This window comes from Drosophila guanche, unplaced genomic scaffold (genome assembly GCF_900245975.1).
Source record: "Drosophila guanche unplaced genomic scaffold, DGUA_6, whole genome shotgun sequence".
In the NCBI taxonomy this organism is placed as follows: Eukaryota; Metazoa; Arthropoda; class Insecta; order Diptera; family Drosophilidae; genus Drosophila; species Drosophila guanche.
The window spans coordinates 4557443-4581481 of record NW_022995749.1 but is presented as its reverse complement, the minus strand read 5'-3'; the positions used below and the strand labels follow the sequence as shown (position 1 = coordinate 4581481).

General features: G+C 42.8%; 1 protein-coding gene across 1 annotated transcript in view; it reads right to left on the bottom strand.

The window, feature by feature from the left end:
- Positions 1-23015, bottom strand: part of LOC117585299 (ABC transporter G family member 20) — a 40350-nt gene extending 17335 nt beyond the window's left edge. The window contains exons 1-2 of the mRNA XM_034274727.1: positions 22421-23015; positions 10165-10414 (exon numbers count right to left, since the gene is read on the bottom strand). Coding sequence (XP_034130618.1) covers positions 10165-10400 — 236 coding nt within the window. The 5' untranslated portion in view covers positions 10401-10414; positions 22421-23015. The remainder of the gene's footprint in view (positions 1-10164; positions 10415-22420) is intronic.
- Between the last annotated feature and the right edge of the window lie 1024 nt (positions 23016-24039).

The window sequence follows — 24039 nt, the reverse complement described above, 5'->3', positions numbered from 1 at the left end:
ATGTTGCAATAAGTTCGACCGGAATCGATGCTTTTGTTCGAGTAACAAATATGTGAGTTGGCAATAGCCAATCCAGGAGCGAGCGGCAAAGGAGATAGAAATGAAAGCAGACACGGACACAGCTAAACAATGGGGCCACTGATTAGTTGTGAATTTACTGCTGATTAAGATGCTTTTTAAAAGGAATTTCCAAGCCCACAAATGGAACTTTTACTCCACGAACTTTTGTGCTGTCCATTCAGGAGGAGCTTTGTGTGTGGGTGTGTGGCTCTGTCTCGTGTGCTTTTTGCTGGTGTTTGTTTGCTGGCAAAACTTTTCGTTGAATTGGCAGTTTATGAAAAATTCAAGGACAGGCATTAATTCTCAGCGCCAAACTTCTCATCTATCCATATAAATTAGGAGGAAATAAATGAGACACGAGTACACAAACACAGCACTAAAAAAGGAGAGCAAACAAGTCAAGAATGCTGAGCTGAGCTGTGTGGCACATGTGGACAGTGCTCAACCGGATGCGGATGCGATATTTAATCCCTTAAAAAACTCTGCCTATCAATTGCTGCATTTTTTTCCGCTCAATATAAATAGTTATCTTTATGGCGCAGCCCTTTAAATCAGTCCATTTTTTCCATATTTTAGTAGACTCAATTTATTATCTAATTATGCGCGCTTGCCGTCACACTTTATTGTCTGCACATCACGCTCCAGTCAGACTCTGGTTTAATCTGATTTTATTTGGAATGTGTTGCCCACTTAATTATAATTTAGCGTTTGTTTAGCCATTGTACTCTGCCGTCAGACAAATATTTAGACATTTTGATTTGGACAAAATGTTAAAATGTTATTTAACGCTACGTAAAATCACAGAGTGCTGGAACATTTGTTGTTTACAGGCCATTTGTTTGCAGGGCTAAGCGAAATCACGACAATGCAGCAGCAGCGGCAGCAGTGAATCAACGCAAAATCAGCTGAGAGAACAAATTGCAGAGAACACGCAGGCGGCACCCACAGATAAATTTATATGCAGCTGGGAGCTTCATCGGTCAATTACAGTTTTGTGATGCTGTTTGTGGCACTGTTGCTGTCCCTCCATTGATGAGCTAAACGGGGTTGTATACCCCTACTATTACCTCTACTCCTACCCCCATTTGTGCCCCTTAGCACCCACCTATTTATTTAAATTTATCGCATTGCAATTTTTGGTTTGCGTGCGTGCGCCGCGATTCGAAATGAATTGGGAAAATTCCCAAAGCATCACAAAATACACACGAAATATACAACTACATGTGTGTAGTTACGTGTACGTGTAATTAACAATTTAGCGATTTGCCATGGCAGCCATTTTAGCATGGAACAAATTGCACAGCACTGCGTATACGTAATGCACGTCTATTGCGCTTTTTTGTTTATGCAAAATAAATACTCAAATTAATGCAAATTCAGTTCTGATGCACATAATTTTGTTTTAATGGAAATTGTTCCATACTTGAACGTATTTTGCGCTGGGGTCTGGCCTGAGGCGCTGCAGCATATACATAAAAGGTGCTGGCGAACGTAATTAAATTGCTTATTCTGCCATTATGGCTGCACTGCCATTTATGCGATATTTCTAGCGGAAGTGTGGCAGCAGCAGAAAGGTCAACGAAAAGACTGCCCCCAGCTATGCGACGGCAGCGGATCCCCCCCCAGTATGTGGCATACAGGAAGTTGATTCATAAGAAGCTGCGGCAGCTAGTTAAATGAGCGGCAGCTCCGCAACGACTGACTGTTGGCCCCTGCACATGTTGAGGCATTTCAATCACAAAATGTCGTCCAATGCAGCGCATAAAATATGGCACAAGGTGATTTATACATTATTTTTCCGACTTTATGGGAAAGGGAAAACTATGTTGCTGCAGCGGATGCATGGCGCAGGCTTTGAAGGATTTTATTGTACGAAGGATATGGGCAAGGGGCGGCGGGTTGGGATCGGTTTATGAGCTTCACCTGTGGGTCTCCGCTTGGGTAAGGCAATGCTTAACTTATTAAATGCGCACACTCCGTTTTAATTACTCACACACACACACACACAGGCATAAAGGATGCACATATGTGAGCTGCTAATTGCGGGCACACACACACACGCACGCCGTGCACAATTTTAATGCGCACTTCCGTTTCCGCTGTAATGCCTGCGGCATAGTTTATTTTTATAACCTCCTGGCACCCGACCCGCTCCATTTTGCGGTGCGTAATTGTTAATTTTCAACTGAAATGAGAAACGACTCCACTGGCTGACTGACAGACTAATTGACTGACTGAAAGTGTGTGAGTGATTGAGTGATTGAGTGACTGAGAGACTCACCAACTGACTGATGCATTGGCAGCCTGCCAGCAGCTGCTCTGCTGACATTTTTGCATGTTAAAATTACGAGTAAAATTTCAAGTGCATCAAGAACGAGAACACGAACGAAAGAACGAAAGTGCAGCTTAAGCAAATTAAGCGTAAAATGACAGACAGCAAATGGAAAAATAGAAAACCCAAGGAAAAAGCATGTGCAATTATTTAAACATTGCCGCAGCCATTGGCTTACGCAAATGGAAATCGTCTAATTGCCGCCAACACTCAAATGTTCCAGCAGGAGCGGGACCCGCATCCGCACAGAATTCGTTTCATTTGTGGATAATTGCTGCTTGAATTTCAATTCGAATCAACCTTAAACTCCCGTCTCCCTTCCTTATCCTGCCTGCACTTGTCACTGGGCTGCCATGCAAATTGAATTTCCGAAGCGCAAAACGCAAAATGGGGTTACAGCCGCCAAGGAGATATCCTTTTTGGCGTGGCTACGATTACAGCTTGAATGGGGGAATGGAATGACTGTAACTGGCTTATTATTTCACACACACACACACACACACACTCACATCCATTCGCGGAGAGTATCAAATTCACTTGAAAGCGAAAAGAAAAGCCTTTGAATTGGATTCCCGCTGCTGCTGCTGCTGCTGCTCCTCTACTCAAATTTAGTAACTTTGAAACACACACTTCGAGGCATTGAATGCCTTTGTTACTTAACCACAAAAGGCAGGGAAAGTTCTTGGATTGCCACTCGATTCCCTGCGAGTTTCAGCCTCTTCGTTTGCATCTAAATATTCCACCGCAAACCTCTACCCATAGTCCCCACGCTCTCTCTCCCAGCGAGTGTATGCGCAAAATTAACATTTTACCTCTTGGCCAGCACTAATTTTCTATGCCACTTAACGGGGGGGGGGGCATAGTGCGGGAAAGTGGGCGTAGGAATGGGCGCTGGCAAATGAAGTCCAACATCGTTGTTTGCCTTCCGGCGACCAGCACTTCTGCAGCCTTCCTTCAATCAATTAATTATTGTTTTACGCCGCTTTCAATCCTTCAAAAGAGCCCAAGAAGGAGCCAGCCCCACAGCCAGTGTCCTTAGGCCAGCAAAAGCGAAGGCAAAAACCAAAGCAAAATGGACGCATACTTTACAATTAATTTGCCATTACTGCTGGCTCCAGCGAGCGGGGCTAGAGGACAGCACTTGCTGCCATTTTTAATCGATTTTCATTACAGACTCGTTGGGTCCTCCGCCTGCGCTCGTCACTCACTTGACGCCTCAATTGGCCTCGTCTAAATGGGCAAACAAACTCCTCGACGTGGCGGGCATCTTCGTCTCTAGCTACAGCAAACGGAGATGGTTCCCCGCACTGTACTTGGTCCCTTCTGCTGTCCCTGGTCCCAGCTGTACTCCTGCTCCTCCCTTCGGTTGCCTAATTTGACTAATAAGCTGGCCATTGCAACGGCTGTTGAACTTCCGTTGGGTTTGGGCAAGGGCAGGAATGCCCAGGGGCAGCAGTCGGAGAGGCTTGTACGGCCTTCAGCCTCATTTGGTAATTATATGCCAGAAAACAGTTCAACGGCTCGCCATTTCTTTCTCTTCTCTATATTTTTTGTGTGCCTTTCCTTATTGGCTAATCATTTGCCGTAAAGATTTTAATTTCCGCCTTTTAATACGTTGTGGTTTGGGCGTTTAATCCTTAGTCTCTGCCGCTCTTTGTTTGCCTTTTGAATATTTTTGTGCTGCATTAATGCGCAGCTGTAATTGGGTTGCCGTCAGTCAGGCTTAAGCTAAGGGTTTCAAATTCTCACTTCTGTGACTTTCTTTCCATTAATTATATTAATTTTCCTGCGACAACCAAAGACTGATATGATTGCCCGCGAGGGCCAAGGTCGGAGGCTAAGCGATTTGACTTCGGCCACTTGAACTTCAAATAAGGCCAGGCGCAAGTATCGAATATTCAATGTGTTCCCCAGGTGCGGTTTGTGTGTAGGGGTTTGCCTTTGCCTTTGTGTTTGTGTTTGTGTTGGATAAATCGTAGGCACACACGCAAATCGGAGAACAAATGGAAGTCCAGGGGCGGCAGCCATCGATTGACGAGGGCAAACTCTTGCCATTGAAAGGCATTCAATAATCATTTACTAATGCCGCGCTGGCAGGGAGCTCTCAACAAATCACAACAGCAATAAGTCCACACTCTAATAATTTTAGTAATTTACAGAGATATACAAATGACACTGATTACATGCGGTGAGGGGCGTGTCCACGGCGTCATCAGAAATATATCTACAACTAAGTACAGGCACTCAAACTCAATTGATTGACTGGACTAATGTTCAGCAGGGGCAATACTTTAGACGAGTCTGAGTTCGAGTGCTGCGAGTGCCTCGAGTGCATGCATTAAATGTGGCTTGGCTTGTGCATAAATTGAGGCGTAATTAGTGGCTAATGATTTTGATATTGACCCCAAATAAATACTTACTGACACAACGAAGGCAATTGCCAAGGTTGCTACATGAAAATAGCGAACTGCAGCTTAAAGCTTTTGCTAGCTGTTGAGTGTGTGTAATTAATAAAGCAAGCAATGAGGATAAAGGTGCAGCTACAGATGCAGCTAGAGATGCAGAAAGAGATGCAGCTAGAGATGTAAATACAGATAGAGATCAAGATGCAGCTATAGATGCAAAAACAGCTACAGAAAGCAGCACTGATGGGCTACTAATTGGTTGCCTGGCTTATAATAATAATAAACACTACAAGAAAATAGCTCTAGTAATCAAACAGGCAAAAACTTCCACAATATTCCGCTCAGTGTTTTTGCTGCTCTACGAGTCCTGTGTCTCTGCCTTTGTTAATTGTGCCCATCATAGGCATACTCAATCCACACGCCCGCTCCTCATTTGTGTGTGTGGTTAATAACCCATAATTTGTGCAGTTCTTTCACAGCCTGACTCAGCCATTCACTGCTCGCTGCTTGACTTGACTTTGAGTGTGAGTATTCATTACACAGAGCGGCAGTCAAGGGCTGTAATTGATATGTGAAGCGAGAGAGAAATAAAGACTAAGGGAGAAAGACAATTAATGGCAGGCCTTGCCATGACGTATACGTAATGTAGCCACAAAATAATTATAACCATATTAAAGTGCTCCACAAAATGGACAACACTTGAGCTCAACCTCTGGCTCTGGCTCTGGCTCTGTCCCTGGCCCTGACTTTGGCTTGAATAATTCAATAACAATTTACAATCAATTAAAGCGACTTGCGAAAGATTAAAAATCTCAGCCAACATTTATTACGTGTGAGACGGAATGAGTGTGTGCGGTGTGTGTGACCCTGTCTGAACTCAATTTAGCGTTTACTCATGGTCCATTAATTTGCCATTTTCATGCTAGGTGCAATAAAGTGCAAAACGGGAACAAAGGCGGAAGGCAGAAGGCAGCAACCAGAAGAAGGCAGAAACACAAACGAAACAGCCCACACACACACACAGAGAGAGAGAGAGAGAGAGAGAACAGCCCCACCAAAAGTCGACACCATCAAGGACCCAGAAAAAGGGTCACTTCCAGTCGACAGGAAAGGCACAGCACAAAGCCCTGTCTCGGCCCGAGGACCCCCTCAACGACCAATTACAACTAAACAGCTTTAATTTAATTTGAGCCCGAGCCGGAGCCCCGCTCCATTCGGGCCTACCCACAGTCCAGGGCCCTTCCGACCAACTCTTCTCTTCATTTTGCTGCCGCTGCCCTGCCGCTGCCGCTGCCTCTGCCTCTGCTGGCCGAGAACAATGGCGCGGATGTAATGTTCGCATTATGCTCGTTCACAAATTGTAAGCAGCCATTATGTTTCTTCATGTTGGCCATGTTTCCCCCCCCCGCCAGCCAGCCAGCTCTGCTTCTCCCCTGTGTTTTGCCGCCGCATTGTAAGACCCAAGGACCAGGGGCAGGAGCGAACCTGAAACCGAAACCCCGCCCTAACATCAGGCTCTAGATTTTGCCGTGTTTTCCATTGTTCCAGTCGGACTACTGCCGGGCTGCTGCTCCTTGTACCCTGCTGCCTGGCTCTGTCTCTCCCCCTCGGACTCTGACTCTCTGTCGTATGTCAAAATAATGGTGGTAATGGGCAGTCATTGCGTTTTGTTTGGCACTGCCCCCCGGCCAGCAGCAATGTCCCTCACCTGGAGGTGGGTCTACTCCTGTAAGACAAGCAGCAACCCAAAACATTTTCCAACATTAATTTGGCTGTGTCGCAAAGCTAAAGAGTTGCCAAAAATACATGACTTAATGCCCAGAAAGTGTCATAGTTGCCGTAGGAATTGCATGTGGAGTCTGATCAAAAGTGATTATACATTGGGGAATATTTCAATTAAACTTCAGGGAAGTATAACAGAAAGAGCCAGGCAGCAGCTCTTTTGATTAGTTGTATCAACTGCAAGCCACTCTAGCTACGACTACAGCCCTGTCTGAGCATTTCCACACACATTTTTCAATAGTTTATACGAAACGATCATCTGAGGGTTAACTCCCTTTGAGTGCTTTTCATTTGGTTGCAACAACTTTTCAATTTAGTTCATCTACACATCAAATAATAATAGAGCAGACCACAAGACAGACAGACAGATTTTGGAAATCACACAGCCTACACTTTGCGGTCAAGAGCAACAAGTGGAGCCAGGGCCGAGATTTAGACCCCCAAAGAAGTTTGAAAACATACAAATGTGGTTGTCGGGGTCACTGCAAATAAAATGAAACAGTTAATGAAACACGCACAAGCCATGGACAATTAGGTTGTTCAATTTACCCTACAAGATTCCACATTAAAGGCAACAATTTTGTGTCTAAGTAATTGAGTGTGTCGCAGCAGTGGCAGGTGTGGGCCTTGCGGATTACGAAATCATCAGCAAATGATTACGCAGCTCAGTGATTAGAACCAAGTTTAATTCAATTGAAAATTCGATAATCGAGGGAAAGCCACAGCCAACTTTAGACCCATTGGTTGAGCATTAATTAGACGCTCTTAAAATACAATTAAATAAGGGAAATTAAGTGTTTAAATTGAGTAGTAAAGTGCCAGGCAACAAAGGCAAAAGTCAAGGTGAATGGGCAGACTTGAGGCAGTAAATAAAAGAAGAACATTTCGAGGCTTAAACCAAGCGAAGAAGGATCAAGGCTCTAAATTAAGAGCAGAAAATTCGAGTTTTTCTCCAAGAGCAAAACATTCGAGGCTTAAACTAAGTGAAGAAAATTATATTCTTCAACTAGGAGCAGAAAATTCAACTCCGAGTAGAATTTTCCACTGCCTTTATGCTAGTTTTTGTTGGCTTTTCCTCTGCTGCCTTCGTATATTTTTTTGCATTTTTTATTCGCCTGCCATTTGCACAGAATATATTTTTGGTGCAAAACTCAATTGAAATCAAACCCGGAATGCCACGCATGAGTTTTCAATCCACGCAAATCAAACGCACTCACACGTTGAGGGTCATAAATTGTGTGCTGGCTGCAGAGAGACCAGCAACCGCGTAATTTCAGCGCTTTATTTATGCATCAAATGGCGTGATTTATATGCCAACACAAAAACTCTCAGCGGCAGACCACAAAACACATCACTTCAAGTGTTCATTGTTGTCTTCTACACTTGTCTTGTTTGGGCACAGGCCAGAGCCTTAACATTCATATGTGTTTGAATATATCTACCAAAAAATACAACTATAATTCATTGTAAATAAAGCAAAGAAAACACACAATTATTTATCACAGCGCAGACAGACATCAGCCAGTGATGCCCAGCGGCTCACTACCAGAAGCATCGAGCAGGAGCTGCTGCCCCACACACAAAGAAAATTCAACAAAACAAATGTCAGTCAGCAGACAACAGACAGTGCAGAGGGGACATTGGACAGGGGTACGGGGTACGGGTCTGTGTCGCGCCTACCAAAAGCGGCTCAAAGTTTCAGGGCGACAACAAAAAAAAAACAAATCTTCTCGGGTACTTTTTTTGTCTTGCCTTTTTTTGTTGTTGTTTGTTTGGCTGAGGGGAACTCTGCGTGGACTCTATGCTTGGCTTTGGTTGGACTCTCTTTTTGGCTTTGGTTCTGGGACACTGCTGACAGCACAGGGTGGACGGGGGGGCTGGGCAAGTGAGTTGGAGCTGACACTCCGTCGGACTGGTGATGGTGCTGTTGGCCTGGAGTTCCGTCTCTGGGCGACATATTTTGTGCTAAATCTTCTTGTTCACACTAACGCGTTTGCTGACAGTTTTTTCTTGCTTCATTTTTGGGTGTGTTTTGTTGTTGCTTTTTCACAGATTTCAAGTGTGACAGTCGGTCCGTCAAGCAGTCAGGCAGGCGGCTGGGGTGGGGTGTCGTCGTGTCGGTGTGAAATCTCTCGGTAAATGACCAAAACAAACACCCACATAACAGCAGACCCAGGCACTTGCTAAATCGTACTTTGCATCAGGGTCACACTGTTCCGGTTGCCCCACCGCCCAGCGACTGTAAGCTGCGAACGATCTGGCAACGATCACGCAAGTGGTTTGTGTCTTGGCTATAAACTGGTTTTGCGACTCTCAATGGATGCTGCGAGATGTTCGTTCGTTTGTTCGGACAGCTGCTGTTAATTTGGCAGTTTTTCAAGCGCCGCTGACATTGACCCAGTTAACGTCTGACGCTCCAACGTCTTTTGCTGCCTCATTTGCCGCCGCCGCGATCGGAACAATGCTCGTAAATGTTGAGCGCTAATTGCGGTCACTAACATTTTGGCGGCCATTCACACAACAAACAAACAATGGTAACAATAACAACAACAGCAGCAGCAGCAGCATCAGCAGTGACTTGATTCATCTTTGGAAAATGCATTTGCATTTCGTTGAGAGCAGTCTCCACTGACCTGACCCGAAGCCGAAGCCACAACCAAACAAGCTGCCAGCCCATCAACCAAATTTGCATATTCGATTTTGGATTTGTGTTGCGCTCCTACCCCACGTTAGTTTTGATTCTAATGCGCTTATGCGTAGAAAGTGAAACTCATCTCTAATTAGACGAAACATGTGCCTATCAGAGCAGATACTCCTGCATATTCCACAACTCAACTCATATGCCCCAAGGCTAATTATAGTTCTTTTTTGGTTCATTATGAAACAATTTTAGCCCGAGCTTAGGAAGCATTTTCATTGTCGGAAAATGAGAGAACCAAAATGGTTTGTGCCTCATGCGTAGATTGCCACTGGATTGTTTGGCTATGAATTTAGAATTGATTAATAATTTTGATAAATTGTATTCCTCCTTTTATTTCTGTTTATTTGTGCATATTTATGTGTCTTGCTTTTATCTCCAATTCTGTGGCAAGTCATTATCAAGAGACAAATGGAATTTGATTTGTAGATGGGGCATATAAAAGTGAAATAATATGGAAATTCAACAATAGAAAATCGGAAAATGCATTTAGACCCGAGTTTTAAGTTGAATTTTTTGATAAATTCTTTTTATGTATGAATATTGTGTTTGTTTTTTTTTTTGCATTTTTCTCTAATTCGTAGCTAAAATGTATTCAAGTATTTTAAATATTTATACAAAGTGAAAATAAATTGCTTTTTAATTTGTCAACAAAGGTTTGAAATAAAGAAGTTAACAAGGAAATTCGAAGACAGACAATTGCTGTTATAAATTTGAATGGTTTTAAACATTTTAAAAATATTTATCAAATATTTGTATAAATTAAAAATAAATTACTTTTGAATTTAGGAAATATTATCCCCAAAAAATACTCCCAAAATTCCTAGACACACATTTAAGTCTATGGACTGCTTTTCTCTCTAATATAAATGAATTTTTGAACTCACATGGAGCCCTTGGGCACTGTCATGTTCAGGCCATCCAGCACGACATTGGGATTCTTGGTGCTGCCGTACATTTTATGGGCACGCCTCACACACACCGCCTGCTGGCGTCGCGTCGCCAGTGTCGAGGGCTGTGAGATGAAGAGCCGGCGACGGGCCGCCAAATCCAGATCACTGTTGGCCGTTGTCGCTGCTGCTGTTGGCGCCGCTGGCGGCACACCATCGGCTGCTGCATCCATGTCGTAGTGGCAGTCTGCGAAAAAATATCATAGTGCATAAATCGATATTAGTATTGTATATGGGTTTGGACATGGCGCAAAATTGAAATAAAAGAATCTCAAATTGGCACACAGTGCGCTGGCTCTGGCACTGTCTCTGGCGCTGTCTCTGGCGCTGTCTCTGGCGCTGACTCTAACGCTGGCTGTGTCATTGTATTTGGCGTTGCTGTTGTGTGCATTGACAAGGAATGTGCATATCGATGGTGATGTGTGTAGCTCTAAAATTTATAGTTTATTTAAGGGGTACTTGCAGTTCCTCATAGAGTTTGTCAGGGGTTAGGTATAGTATCAGCTCATATGCTAATTGATCCATAAATTCAGCAAGGAAAGCGGCAGACAAAGTCTCTTAAATATATATAATTGTTGCAGCTTGGTTTCCGCAGCCTCTCCAACCCACTTTAGTGTATAAATTTCTACTGCACGCCATGCATACTTTCCAGCTGTCTGTCTTGTTTATTGCTGCCTGTCTGCCTATCGCCTACATTGGCCGCTGCACTTTTAACCTTTGTCCTTTGTCGCCCCCTGGTTGTTGCTGGCTATTTTAGCTAGTGTCGTCGTCGTCGTCGTCGTCGTCGTCGTTGCAGTTGTTTCACAGTTGATTAAACCAATTTTTGTATATCGTCAAGGCAGCCCCCCGACCCGCACCGGTCAGCAGCTTTGGCTTTAGCCTCGTGATGGATATTGCTGTCATGTAGATTTCGAGCCACGCCTCGATGTTTTTGTTGGTCCTGCTGCTGCTGCTGCTGCTGCTGCTGCTGCTGCTGGCTATTGCCAATTTTTGGCTCGAACGAAATCAAATTTTGAAAATGGCTTCGCTTGTCGCCAGAGACCCCGCATGATGCTATCTCTCTCTCGATAACCCCATGTCCCAGGTCCACGCAGGACCCTTTCCTGCGTCCAGTATCCTCTCTCTGTGCTAACTACCATTTGGCCCCTGTGCAGTAGTGGCATTTGCCAGTTAACGACAATTTGGCCAAGTGCTTTGGTAGTTGCTTTTTATTTTCGTTTTCATTTTCGTTTTCATTTGAAATTGACATTTTGCTAATCGAAAATGCAGCAAACTATTTTCGGGGGGATAGCAGCAAAAGTTTTGCAATTATTTTGGATGCCGCAAAAAAAAAAAGAAGGAAGAGAAACTGAAACAAAAATCCAGCACCGATTTATTGATTTACTTCGCACTAACAATGGGCCCGGTACGCCGTAACAAATAAATAAAAATAAGCATACAAAAACAACCAACAAACTAAGTAACGGAAACAACAACTGACGGGAGACGGACGGGATGTGGCTTCCAGAGTTCTCTTTGGGCATTGAGAATGGGTTTCGGGTTTGGGTTTGGGTTTTGTGTGTGTTTGGTTTCAGTTTCGGTTTGGGTTGCTGCTGCTGCTGCTGCTGCTGTTGTGTTTAGTTTTTTGGTTCGCTTTTGGAGCGACTCCGGGCTGCAAGAAATAAACTTTCTTGATAAATGACTTCAATGTAATTAATTTCTGCTCAGTTCAGACCCCAGACAATGGCCCTGGCACGGGTCCTGCTACTGGATCGGTGTTTCGGTTTGTTTCTGCTGCTGTTCTGTGGCAAGCAGCTCATGAGCTATGCCTTGGCAGCGGCAAATGCTGTCATTGCTAATGTCCTGCCCCCAGCATTTCAATTAAGAATTATTGTTTAAAGCTGTAAGCAGCCAGCAGAGCAATCTTTATTGCTGTCAGCTGGCCATGTGCCTCAGCAGATTATAACCGAATTAGTGTCAGGCAAAAGCACTGCAATTGAGTCGCAACAAAAGACAAGTCCCTTCAAGGACTCTCAGTCTCTCACTTATGTCATCCCTATACGTCGACTTTGGGTCAAGCGTTGACTCAATTTTGTTGTTAATTAACTTATTTTTAAGGCAATTAATATGCACAGCACGGGGCTGACCCACAGGAATGAATCTTGGGCACCAATTAAAACTTTATGCGGTAGCAGCCGCAACAATTTAATCAAATAAATGCTCAAAACTAAGTCCAGCAGAAGATGGATCTTTGCAGCAGAACAAACAATAAATAAATAGATAAAAGGTAAAGCCATTCCAGCTTTAAATGTAATCAAAATTGGAGAACAGAAAGGGAGAACAGAAAGGGTTTCTCCCAAAACCGTTGCCAAAAGATCTTTAAACGTGTGCCTGTCTCTCTCCCTCTCTTTACCTCTCTTGTCTATGAGATGCCTATCGACTGCACAGATTTTTCTATACGCTTGGTGTGCCATCTTTATGGTTGCTTTTGTCTGAGTCTCGTTGGTGGTCGGAAACAGGTGCCGTCTTGGCAGCCACTCGGAAATAAATAAAATCACACACAGCCAGCCAGCCCCTGAGGATAAGCCCAAGGTATTTGCCGGAGGCACACATGCATGAAAGGTAAAATATGTTTATACAAATACAAAGACAGTCGGGCAGAGAGAGAGAGGCGTATAAACCTTCCCCCTCGAAAAAAAGTTTCAAGTTCGGGCCAAAGCATAAAGAAGTGCAAATTGTTGCGTGCTGCGATTGTATCTATCGAATGTGAGCACACGAAAGCTATTTCCTGCCAACAAATATAAACGCCGCAATAAAAAAAGGAAAAGGAACAGCGGCACAAGCAATGGCCACGCCCATAAAACAGGCGCGACAATGAGTGGAACTTGTGGGTCGGGCCGCAAAAGTTTTTGCGGCAAACAAGGAAACAAAGTTGTAAACTCAAATGATTATCTGGTGCCTTACACTTGTCTAGCCATAGATAAACACACGTCTCTGTAGCTGTAGCTGTGTATCTGCGTTTTGGGATTTGTTTTTAGGCAGGTAAATAAACGAATGCTTAACCCCAAACACACACACACACACACGCACACACACACACACAGAAATGCCAGTCACATCCCAAGTGGTGGGCGGGGCATTTATGGCGGCATAAGTTTATGTTCGACTGACTCGGTTCGACACTTTTGTGGCATTTATGATGCATGTTTACAGCTGAATTAGGAGGTTGCTAGATCAGATGTAGCAGCTAGCGTGAAGGGCAAAATTTAGTACGAGAATTAGGTTAAGGTTATGGAAGATTATAGAGGATTAGAGGGTATACATTTTGGTGCATAAAAATAATGATTTAAAAATGATTCTGCTGCTTTTAGCAATTTAAGGACAAGGCTCAAAGCCTCTGCCTGCAAAGGTTTTTCCCAGCAATTTTCTTGCCATAATTTTGGCAGCACTTTCATTCATCGGCTTGAGTGAATCATTTGAGTGCCTCGAACTGAGGCGCTGCTTCCGTCACATCAAGTTCGAGGCAAACTCTCTCGAAATGGGTCAATGGCAGCCTGGCCAAAGTCATTTGCATACACACAGCGACAACGACAACGACAACGACAACTCTTTTGCAGACTAATAAATATTTATATGCACACACACTGCGCCGCTTTGTCGCTTTTATGCGCCGCCCTCAAACACTTTTAACAACAACAAAAAAACAGAGAAAAAAAAGAGAGAGAGAGAGTGGAAAAAAACGTGGAATATAATAACAAATTTCCACAAAATTTTACGCTCAATAAATTTGTAAAGCAACACAAAAAAAGTGTAGCCTGGTCAGCGGCGAAAAGTGCGCTCATGTGTGGGTAATTCATGGACACGGGGAATAACACACACACACACACACACACACACACAAGCGAAAGAATTTGCAAAATAGTTAGCAAATAATTTGGCACACAAGTCAAGGGAGAAATCCTTTCAGGGTTCAGGTTCATGCAGGGCTATAAAGTGTTTAACATAATTTCTTTTTTTTTTTTTTGGGTTACAGACAGAGACAGAGACTGAGGCTGAGACGCTGACTTGGCCTGGCTTAGAACAAATTGTTTGCATTTAAATGTAAATTTTCATATAATTTTCATGTATCCCAAAAATTGAAAATCCTCGCACACAACTTAAGCAGAAGCACACACACACACACGGAACACACACGAGCAGAAATTTTGTGCATATTTGTTTGCTGGTTTAAATTTTGTGCTCCGACACACGCACAGCGGAGGGGCTGGGGCTGGGGCTGGGGCTGGGGCTGCGGCTGGGGCTGGGCTCTGGCTGTAGCAAAATATAGTTCTGAAATTCAACAAACAATTTCCTGGGTGTAACCACAAAATGTTCGAAGCCTGAGCCAGGCATACAGAGATATGGCAGATGGCAGTAGAAAACACTCATAGATACTCATAGATCGTTTGTTATGCTCGTTGGGTTTGGTTTTGGGAACAGAACGGGGGATTTTGGGCATGTGGGTTAGAGCTGGAACTGGGGCTGAAGCTGCCTAGGGAGCTCTGCTGATGTGTGCTGTAGCTGCTGTAGCTTCTGGTAAGCGCATTTGTATTTAATGAAGCCTATTTTTCTTACCGAACATGAACCGCAATTATTACGAGTCATTAGTTTGCAGCTCGGCCCATCGAGAGCAGCATCGAAACTAATGCATAATGAAAGGCCTGGGCCTGGGCCTGGGCCTGTGCTTACAGATAATAATGTATGGAACTGCTGAGTGAATCGAGTGCCTCGGCAAGGCTCAAGGCTGTGGTTTTTGCATAGAGAGAGAGAGCGAGGGAGCCAATTAAGCTGTCACAATTTGTGTTGCAGCAGCAGTCATGTGTGGGGTATTTGTCAGTGGTTTTATACTGGCAGGGAGAGAAGGAGCAGCCACTGAGTCAGCGGCAATTTCGAATCGTTGTTAATTGAAAATTGTGAATTCAAAATTCTAGTTTACAGCTGCATAAGCAAACGCTATTGGCATTCCACATGCCAAAACGGAATCGCTGCTGAATGCGTTGCAAAATCAATGGCTACGAGTTGCCACTGCTGCTGGGAGTCCTGCACTTTGACAAATAACTGATCAGGCAAGCGAAACGCACCAACTGAACTGCAGCAAAATGGCAGCGGCAGAGTCCCAGAAAATGCTTCACAGAATGTAATTAAAAACTGATTTCACTGCCACAAAATGCAAGTTTGCAAGCTGCAAATATTTTTGAGCTGTTACTTGTGGCCAACTTTAAACTTTGTTCAATGTAATCAGCCTGCAGTAAACCCCACAAATACCCATTTAGATCCGACAATCTGTCGGCAGTTAGACGCTGTTTAATTGCTTTGGCTTTGAGTGAATATTAGTAAATAATTGTTACCTTTTCTGTGTGTGCAACCTTTTGGCGCTGTACTTTCACGCGGGGAGGTGCACTTCGCAGCGAATTAGCAACTGCCGGGTGGGTAATTACTCGATGTGTACAACTTACACAACAGTCAGGGTCGGACCAAACTTTGCACCCTGAGCCCTCTTGAGTCAGGGTGCGCAATGCAAGGAATGTGCATCCCCTCAGCCATAGAGCAGGCGGAGGAGTAGGAGAAGGCGTTGGCTGTGCACTTAGTCACATTTGAGTGCGAAAAACCAAAACCGGTTGTTAATCAACAGACATAAAAGGCTAAGGTCATACTTTGATTGTCTGGCAGAGATCGTTGAGAGTATCGAACGAATGGAGTAAATACTGATGCCCGCATCTTGGACCGGCACTTGACAATGAAAATTCGCATGCAAATGACACAAAATCTCCGTAATTGATGGACAGCAAATTACGAACAAAAGTCTTAACAGCAGCGTTATATTTTTCGAATGGAAAGGCAACTGAGATTTCTATTTATGAGCTGACATAAATGCTGTGCACAATGTTGTGGAAATTGTCTAAGGTCAGTGTTGGGGTTATGACCATAAGGAGTTACTTCTGTGTGAGCCTTTGAGGTGACTCCTCCAACTGGTTATTATTCGATGATATTCCCAGCGCCACACTAGTGAAATATTTATGTCTATGCATATTTCACAGACACATTTGCACTTGACAATAACAACATGGGAAGGAACAAGCGCAGCAGTCGCTGGAGGTCGTTGCAGCATGACAAGGATTAGCGCAGAGGGAGGAAGGAAGCAGCCCACATGCTGATGCTGATGCTGATGATGATGATGATGATGATGATGGTGGGAATGATTGGTATGAGAAGTAGCATTGCTGCTGCTGACAATCACAGGCAGGAGCAGAGAGGGAAGCAGCAGCCTGGCGCCGCAACGGCACATAAAGTGCATTGCGTCTGGGGTTTGGCTTGTTAGAGAGGGTGTGGCCTGGTCTCACTAGTAGACAACAAATAACTCAACAGATTGTAGATGCAGTAACAGATACAGATGCAGATACAGCTCCCAGCACACGCAGACAGATATTTGCGTGACAAAACGCAAGACACACGCAACCCGAAGGGTGGGGAAGAGCGTGAACATAGAACAAATCTCTGTGACACCGACAATCACTTTCGAGGCACAAACAAACCTTCCGCCTGCTTGGCATACATGGAACATTTTGTTTTGCTTTGGGTAAATCGATCAAGTCTGGGCTCTGCGCTGCTTCGCGTCTGAAGTGCTTCTGTCAGTTAGTCGAAAATCTTGGCAGACTGCAGAGCGCAAAGAAGGGTTGGGAAAAGGAGGAAGGCCCCTCAGCTGTTTAGCATTTTATTTGCATATGAGACGGATGAGATTGCGGCGCTGCTTGCTCCACGCTTGTTTGCTCTTTTCTGGCATGTAAATATTTAAAGGCTTTTATTGCGTTTTCTTTGGGGCAGGCTCACAGGCAAAATTTTCATTCATATTCGTGAGTGGCAAAAAGGAAAGACACGGAGCAAAGGCCACTTGAAGATTTAAAGACTTCTGAAAGTGCTCCAATGGGAGGTGAAGCCAGCAGAGACATGCCAATTAATTGGCTAAAATAAATATTCACGCTTCAAGAGCCACAGTGCCCCAGGGTACAAAAGGGACACACAGAACTGAGGAAATAAAATAAAATGCGAGAGAGAGAAACGAGCGAGTCAAATGCACAAGTCAAAAGGGCCATTTTGTTGACCAATAAAAATGAAAATATATATAAATATAAATTTATTTGATTGCATTTTCATGTGCTCTCTCTCTCTCTCTCTCTCTCTCTCTCTCTGTATGGATATGGATATCGGTGACTGCACGACAAACGTTTGTCGCTTTTATTGTTGTACCAGCAATCGACTGTCGCCTGCAATTGTTTTGGGGCTATGATTTAACTAACGTTGCAACGCAAAATACACACACGAAAAAGCAGGTCAAACGAGATTTTAATATGCCTGCAACCGATCATAACTCAGATTTCCCCTCCCTTCAGCATGCATTTAATTTATATTTGCTTATAGACACTGTCCAGCAATAATTAACACACACCACACGCACATGGACTAACTTCAGGCTTTGGTTTTGGTTTGGTTTCGGTTTCGGTTTCGGTTACGGCTTCCGTTTCGGACTATCCCAAACATTTTCCAACCAATTATGCACAGATTTCCAATGCTCAAGGTTTAACGCTACATTTTCCAACTAAATTTAGTCAACAGCAATAACAATTAAAAATGCGCTTTCATTGCATTTTATGCGAGTTTTACAGTTGGTCGCATTGGGGGCCAAAATAGAAATACACCAAAAAAGGGGAAAAATAAAGAAAAGCTAGAAAGAAGGTTAGAAAACGAAGTCGAGGCTGTTGATACTCTAAGAGGGGTCTATTAGTGAGGTTTTGGGTGCTCTCAGAGGGTTCTGTTGCCTGCTCTTTGGAGAGTTTTTCTGTGTTTTATTGCCTAGGTTTTGGTTACTTTATTCAGCCTGCCGCATTTAGCAAATATTTAGCTACAAAATCGAAGTACATGTTGCTGTGCATCTTATTTTTTAGCCCTTTAATAATAAATGAATATTATTTCTTCACAAATATTTCCATTTCGACATTCGCAGCTTCAGCTCATTCCATAACACCCGCCATTAGAGTGTGCCTGACTAAAATTGTGATCCAATTTCAAGCCTCGCCTTCAGTGCGCTTCTCGGCTTGGTTTTCCTCATCTTAGTTGCTTAGTCAACTCGGTGAGTAATCGCAAACTGACTGCCGTTTTGCTTGGTTTTGTTTTTGGTTCCTATCTATTTTTGGTGGGTAAAACCAAGCGAAACCGAAAGGCCAAAGTCTGGCACGGACGGACAGACGGCCGGACGGACTGTAAGCTGCTTTTGTGTGTTTGTAAAACGAGAACGAATGTTGGACCTTGGTGCCTGGTGGATGGCTGCTTCAAGTGTCACTTGAAGGAGTCATTAACCCGAAATAATCTGTCTGCAGTATCGTGCAAATAAATTCATTGCGAGAGCGTTTTTCAATTAAGCGGCAGACTAAGAGGATGCTTCAGGCACCTGAAATTAATTAAAGTGTAGCAATTCAATTCATAACACAAGACTCGACTCAATGTCAGCGGTTTTCCCTTTTTTTTTTGTGGGTAAACCCTTGAAAATCATGTCATCACAGTGGGAATGTGAAAACCCCCCCAACAGCAACGAATTCAGCTTCAGTCAAATGAAATCACTGACAGTATGCCCCTAGGATTTCCTTTAAAAAAGCGAAAAAAACACAAACTTGGAAATGAAATGCAAATGGGGGAGACAGAGCCCTAAAAAAAGCGTTGCAAGCGGCTACATATGGCTGTTTATATGCAAATATTATGGGGTACATATGTGCGTAAACATTTGGCAATTACTCGGAGGCAAAAGCGACGGAATCTGCGACCATGCGGCTTGGGCCTACATATTGTTATTCTCTTTTTGTTGCGCCTGCAGGCTGATGTTTGTTCTATTTGCTGAAATATATGCGAGAAACAAATTGTAGATGAAATATATATACAAAATCATAGCAGCGCAACCTCTGGCTTTCGGGGGATTTTCAATTTAAATTGTTATTAAATTTCCTATTCGCTTGAGTGGCAAAAGTCGTGCAGGATTCGGCAGCCTATTTTATTGATTGATGTTCAATCTTTCAGTAGACACTTTTAGATTATTGCTACATTATGTTTTTTTTTTTTTCAGGCATTTCTTATGCAAATTTATGTTCGATTACTTGTTACCAAAGATTTGGCTCGGATTATGTAAATGTGTCACAGCGGTAGTTGGGGGGGAGAGTAAGTATCTCCATTATAGAGCAACATCATTTGCTGCTGCTGACTTACAAGTGGCTTATTACGTTCAGTGTTTGTCAGTTTGTCCCGAAAGTGGGCCAAATAGAGCCGAGCAACTTTGCATATTCTCATGGACATCAAAGACGTTGAATTGGAACATTTATTTGCTTCTCCACTGAAATGTATTGATTTTTTGCATCGCTGTCGAATGTCATTGGGTCATTTTGTTTGTTCCCACAGTCTGGCGAGTATTTCATAACTTTGTTAGGAGTATTTTGCATAATTCATTTTTGCTATTTACAATAATTAAACTCGACTAACTTGTGGTGATTTGATTTCATTGACAAGGGCTCGGAATCGAGCGGCAAATCCTAATTGGATTTGACTGCCAGAACAGATATTTCTCCCCAGATTGTGCTACATTTTAGAAAGAATTATAATTTAATTATTGATTTGCCGGCTGAAATCAAATAAATAAATTCAATTTCCCCACGCACTTTTGGCCCTTTTTCTCGTATAAAGTAAAACTTTGATTGCATTCACGGGCATTCCGTGTCTCATGTCGCAAAATGAAATAAATTGCACAAGAAATACAACAAAAAAATAGAAGTAAAACGGGGAAATATATTTATTTGTATATTTGGTTGACTGTTTTTATTGGCGGTTACCTTTGCTTCGTGTGCTGTGTGTGTGTGTGTGCGGTCGTTTAATTGAATAATTATATACACACAAAAATATATATTGCAGGGTGGAATTCTATTTTTTGTTGCATGCAAATCAATTGCCATTACATATCGGCGGCATCCGCTGTACGCGTATGTCGATGCGCCTTGACAAACTCAATACAATTACGAGTGCGTTGCGGCGCCACCAGACAGAAATGTTGTCAAAGCAGCGCAAAAAAAAACACTACAAATGGAAAATACATATATCTGCAATATACAAATAAATAATTGTGCAGCAGCTCGGCGTTAATTGCACTTTAAAAAGCCCCCAAACAAGTGCCAAAATGTTGAGTGTAATTTATTGCATGTGCAATTGTCGGTTCGGTACGGAGCACGGGGCCACGATGGGTTTGGGCGGCACTAATTCGAATTTTTGGTCGAAACAATTATCAAATTTGCAGCCAAATTATTTTCTATTTGTTGAAGAACTTTTATTTAATTTGACATTGATCGAGTTTTTGGTAAATTACGTTTTTTATGCACACTCTAAAAACTCAATTAGTTATTACAATGGACAAAATGTAGTGGCTGAAATTTTGTGGGAATTAATTTTCGCACGTGTTAAGAGCCTGAAGGGGTTCGTAATGATTAATATCAAGTGCATACAAATATATATTCCCGCGTTTTTTTTTCACTCTAATATTATTTTACGCCCACTCAAAGTTGTACAACCAAATGGCTCTGGCTCTGGCTCTGGCTTTTGACCAAAGCTTATTCCTCATTTGTGTTACTCATTCTGACTTGCAGGTTCTTTGCAGAGCCTTGATTTACATCTTTATGATCTTCAATGAACTCAAATCGATGCAAAAATTAATTCATGACAAAGGCAATAACATTTAATGCTTTGGGTATAAGTTTTTCTGCAATTCATGTGAAATAATTAACTTAAGTCGAGTCCCAAGCCAAGGCTGCGACGGCTCCTTGACCACATTCATTTTTTCCTTCAGTTTTTTTATACATTTTCTTCATGACTATTTTGTTTCCCATAACCAAATTAGTCAGAATTTAAGTGTTCGCTCTTTATGGTGCGCTCATAATTTTTGCGTTTAACTGCTAACCTCTTTAAATCTGAACTTTGCGTGTGCGTGGAAACCCTTTTTGCCTTTTGCTGTTTGCTGTTTGCTGTTTGCTGTGCAGGTCAAAGTTAACTAACGACTGAGGTTGAGTTTTGCGGTTTTAATTGTGCCAAGTCGTTGGTGGTGGTCTGCTTTTGTTGTTGTTGGGGGCACTTACTCTCATTGTTGCGGTTTTTGTGGTTAAATCGTGTAGGTTAAGTGCCCGGTTAGAGGCAGAGAAAATTAAATAATTACCAACTACAGTCAAAGACACACTGCAACCGGTTGGTTTATGGAATCAACTGAAGGCCACTGAAGACACTAACCTACAACAATCTCAATTCAGTTAGGGCCGCCAGCAGCACACATTAAACGGATACGTCTACGTATGCTTCGGTTTTTGGCTCCTCTTGCTTGCCACATGGCAGGTTTTTTTCTGCTCTTTAACAAAGTAAACCAAAAAGCCAAGCAGACGATGCAGAAAAGTTCAAAAAACCCAAAAACAAACAGCGAAAAAAGAGAGTCAAATAATAATTTCAAGCACGCTGAAGTTATACACTTTTATGGAAAATGCAAAAAAAATATACAAAAATATGTCTGGGAATTATTTCTGATATTTTTGCAGCTTCAAAAATTATCATTGATTGGAAAGCCAATTCTTTTGTGGAATTTATATGCTTCGAAGCTGCTGCGTTACCAAACCTCTAACTGGAGCTGCAATACGCACTCGCAGGGTATAAAAACGTGGCAGAGGCAGCAGCAGCAGCAACTTTAACGACAACAAAGGCAGCAAGAAGCAACATCAGACTCTACTCATATGGAGATTCAGCTTTCAGTTTGAGCTTCAACTTCAGGTTCCGTCTTCAGTTTCTTTTTCAGTTTGAGTTGAGTTTGCATTTTAAAGCCGCTGAGTTGCCGCTGACCTTGGGCTGCATAAATCGAATTGGAGCAGGTCGTTGACGATGCTTCTGCCGCTGCTGCTGCTTTCGCTTCTACCTCTGCCGCTGTTTCTTTTGCTGCTGCTTCTGCCGCTGACTGTTGCTGACTGACGGGGAGAATGGTGCCTGCCCTGCCCTGCATTATCTTTATTTTTGTTGCGGTTTTCGTTGTTGGCATCCTTGAAATATCGAGTGGAGCAGCGTGGCTGCATCCACTTAACCCTTTACATTTATAATGAGCAGCGTGGATTGAATTTACCTGTTTTCCCGGTGTTCTTAAGGTTGCTGTAGACAGGTCACCGTATCGATGGGTAAACACTGGAATTGTTGTCGTTTTGTTTTGCCTTTGATTTATTTTGTAATATTTGTTGTTGTTTGCTGACTAACTTTTGGCTTTGCGTGCGCTGTGCAAAGTCAACAAAAGCGTAAAGAACACGTTTGCTTTTAGTTAACCAGTTTGGGCAATGCCCAAAGATTGCGATTGAGCAAAGATTGAGCGCACATACACAGATACACACACACACACACTGTTACACAAACAAAACTAGACGAAAACGAGCGTCGCGCATGCGAAATATAAAGCGTGGTCTGCTGTATCTTTTACTTGCACAATTAGCCAACAAACTAAGGCACAGAAATTGCCACACCGCTATTGAGATATGCAAAAAGACAGACAGATCAAACAAGCAATACTGCTGGCTGGCTCATTCACAATTTCAATTGCTTTTTAACGCTAAAACTTTGGATATTCGTGTATATTCAGCTCAGGTTCTTGCGATTATTGTATAGCGTTCGCTCGACCGTTTCCGCGTACTGCTCTGTTAGTGCTGCTGCTCGACTCGGCGACGTAAGTTCAACTGATCGCAGTCATCGAGACGGTGCTGACAGATCGCGCGGTCCCGGGCCGCTAGAGCCCATTCCGACGTCTTTTTAAAGTTGTCTAAACGGCCCGACGCACAGTGGGAACAGGTGGGGGTTTTCGACAGCTAATTTTGGTAACTTTTAAAGCAACAAAAAAACAAAACAATTTTAATTTGGGAGTTCTAAACGCTTTCTAGATTATTTTCTAATAGATAATTATTTAAATTCGTAATGGAATGTTTTTTTAATAATAATTATAATACAATTTTAGTCATGAAAAAATCATATTTATATGAAAATGCAAATATTTTCTTCCCTTTTCTTATTTTTAATATGTGTCTCATTTACACTTGCTTTATTTACGTTTGTTTGGACTTTGATTTGATTAACGGGAACAGCTTCATCAGCGAGCACTGCTTTGGTTGGTTGTTGTCTCTGCTAAGCTTCAAGAAACGATCAACTGAGCGGCGCGCTGGGAGAGAGCGCAAAGCTTAGTGTGACAGCGCGAGAGAGAGAGCGCGACGCTGCGCTGCCTTGGGCGGTTTGAAAATTCGCTTAAAGTTTCTGCCCTTTGATCGTATTTTATAGCTCTAAGTTTCTGACTTTTTTTTGCTTTTGCAAATTGTTGCTAATTTTTGCTTCTCTCTCTCATTTCAGAGGAATTATTACTATATTCAGCCAACCAATTTGTAAGTTTCAATATTTTTTAGCAGCTATTTATATTATTTCCGCTTTAAAGAATTATTTAAAAAAAAAAAACCTTTCCTGAGCTTTAATTTCCAAACAATTTGTTGTCACATTTTCATTGTAGTTTTTAGGATTTATTACTCCATATCTTGTTGGCCCTGCTAATGCATTGAAATTCCCCAAACAAAACAAAAACTTAGTAAATGACGATAATATTGTGCATTGCTACGCGCCACCCACTCAGGCCCGTACCCCTAGCCCATATTCCCCTTTTTTTAATAACAAAAACGGCCCACAAACTGCGGCCTGGCTTATGTGCGTTGGGCACGC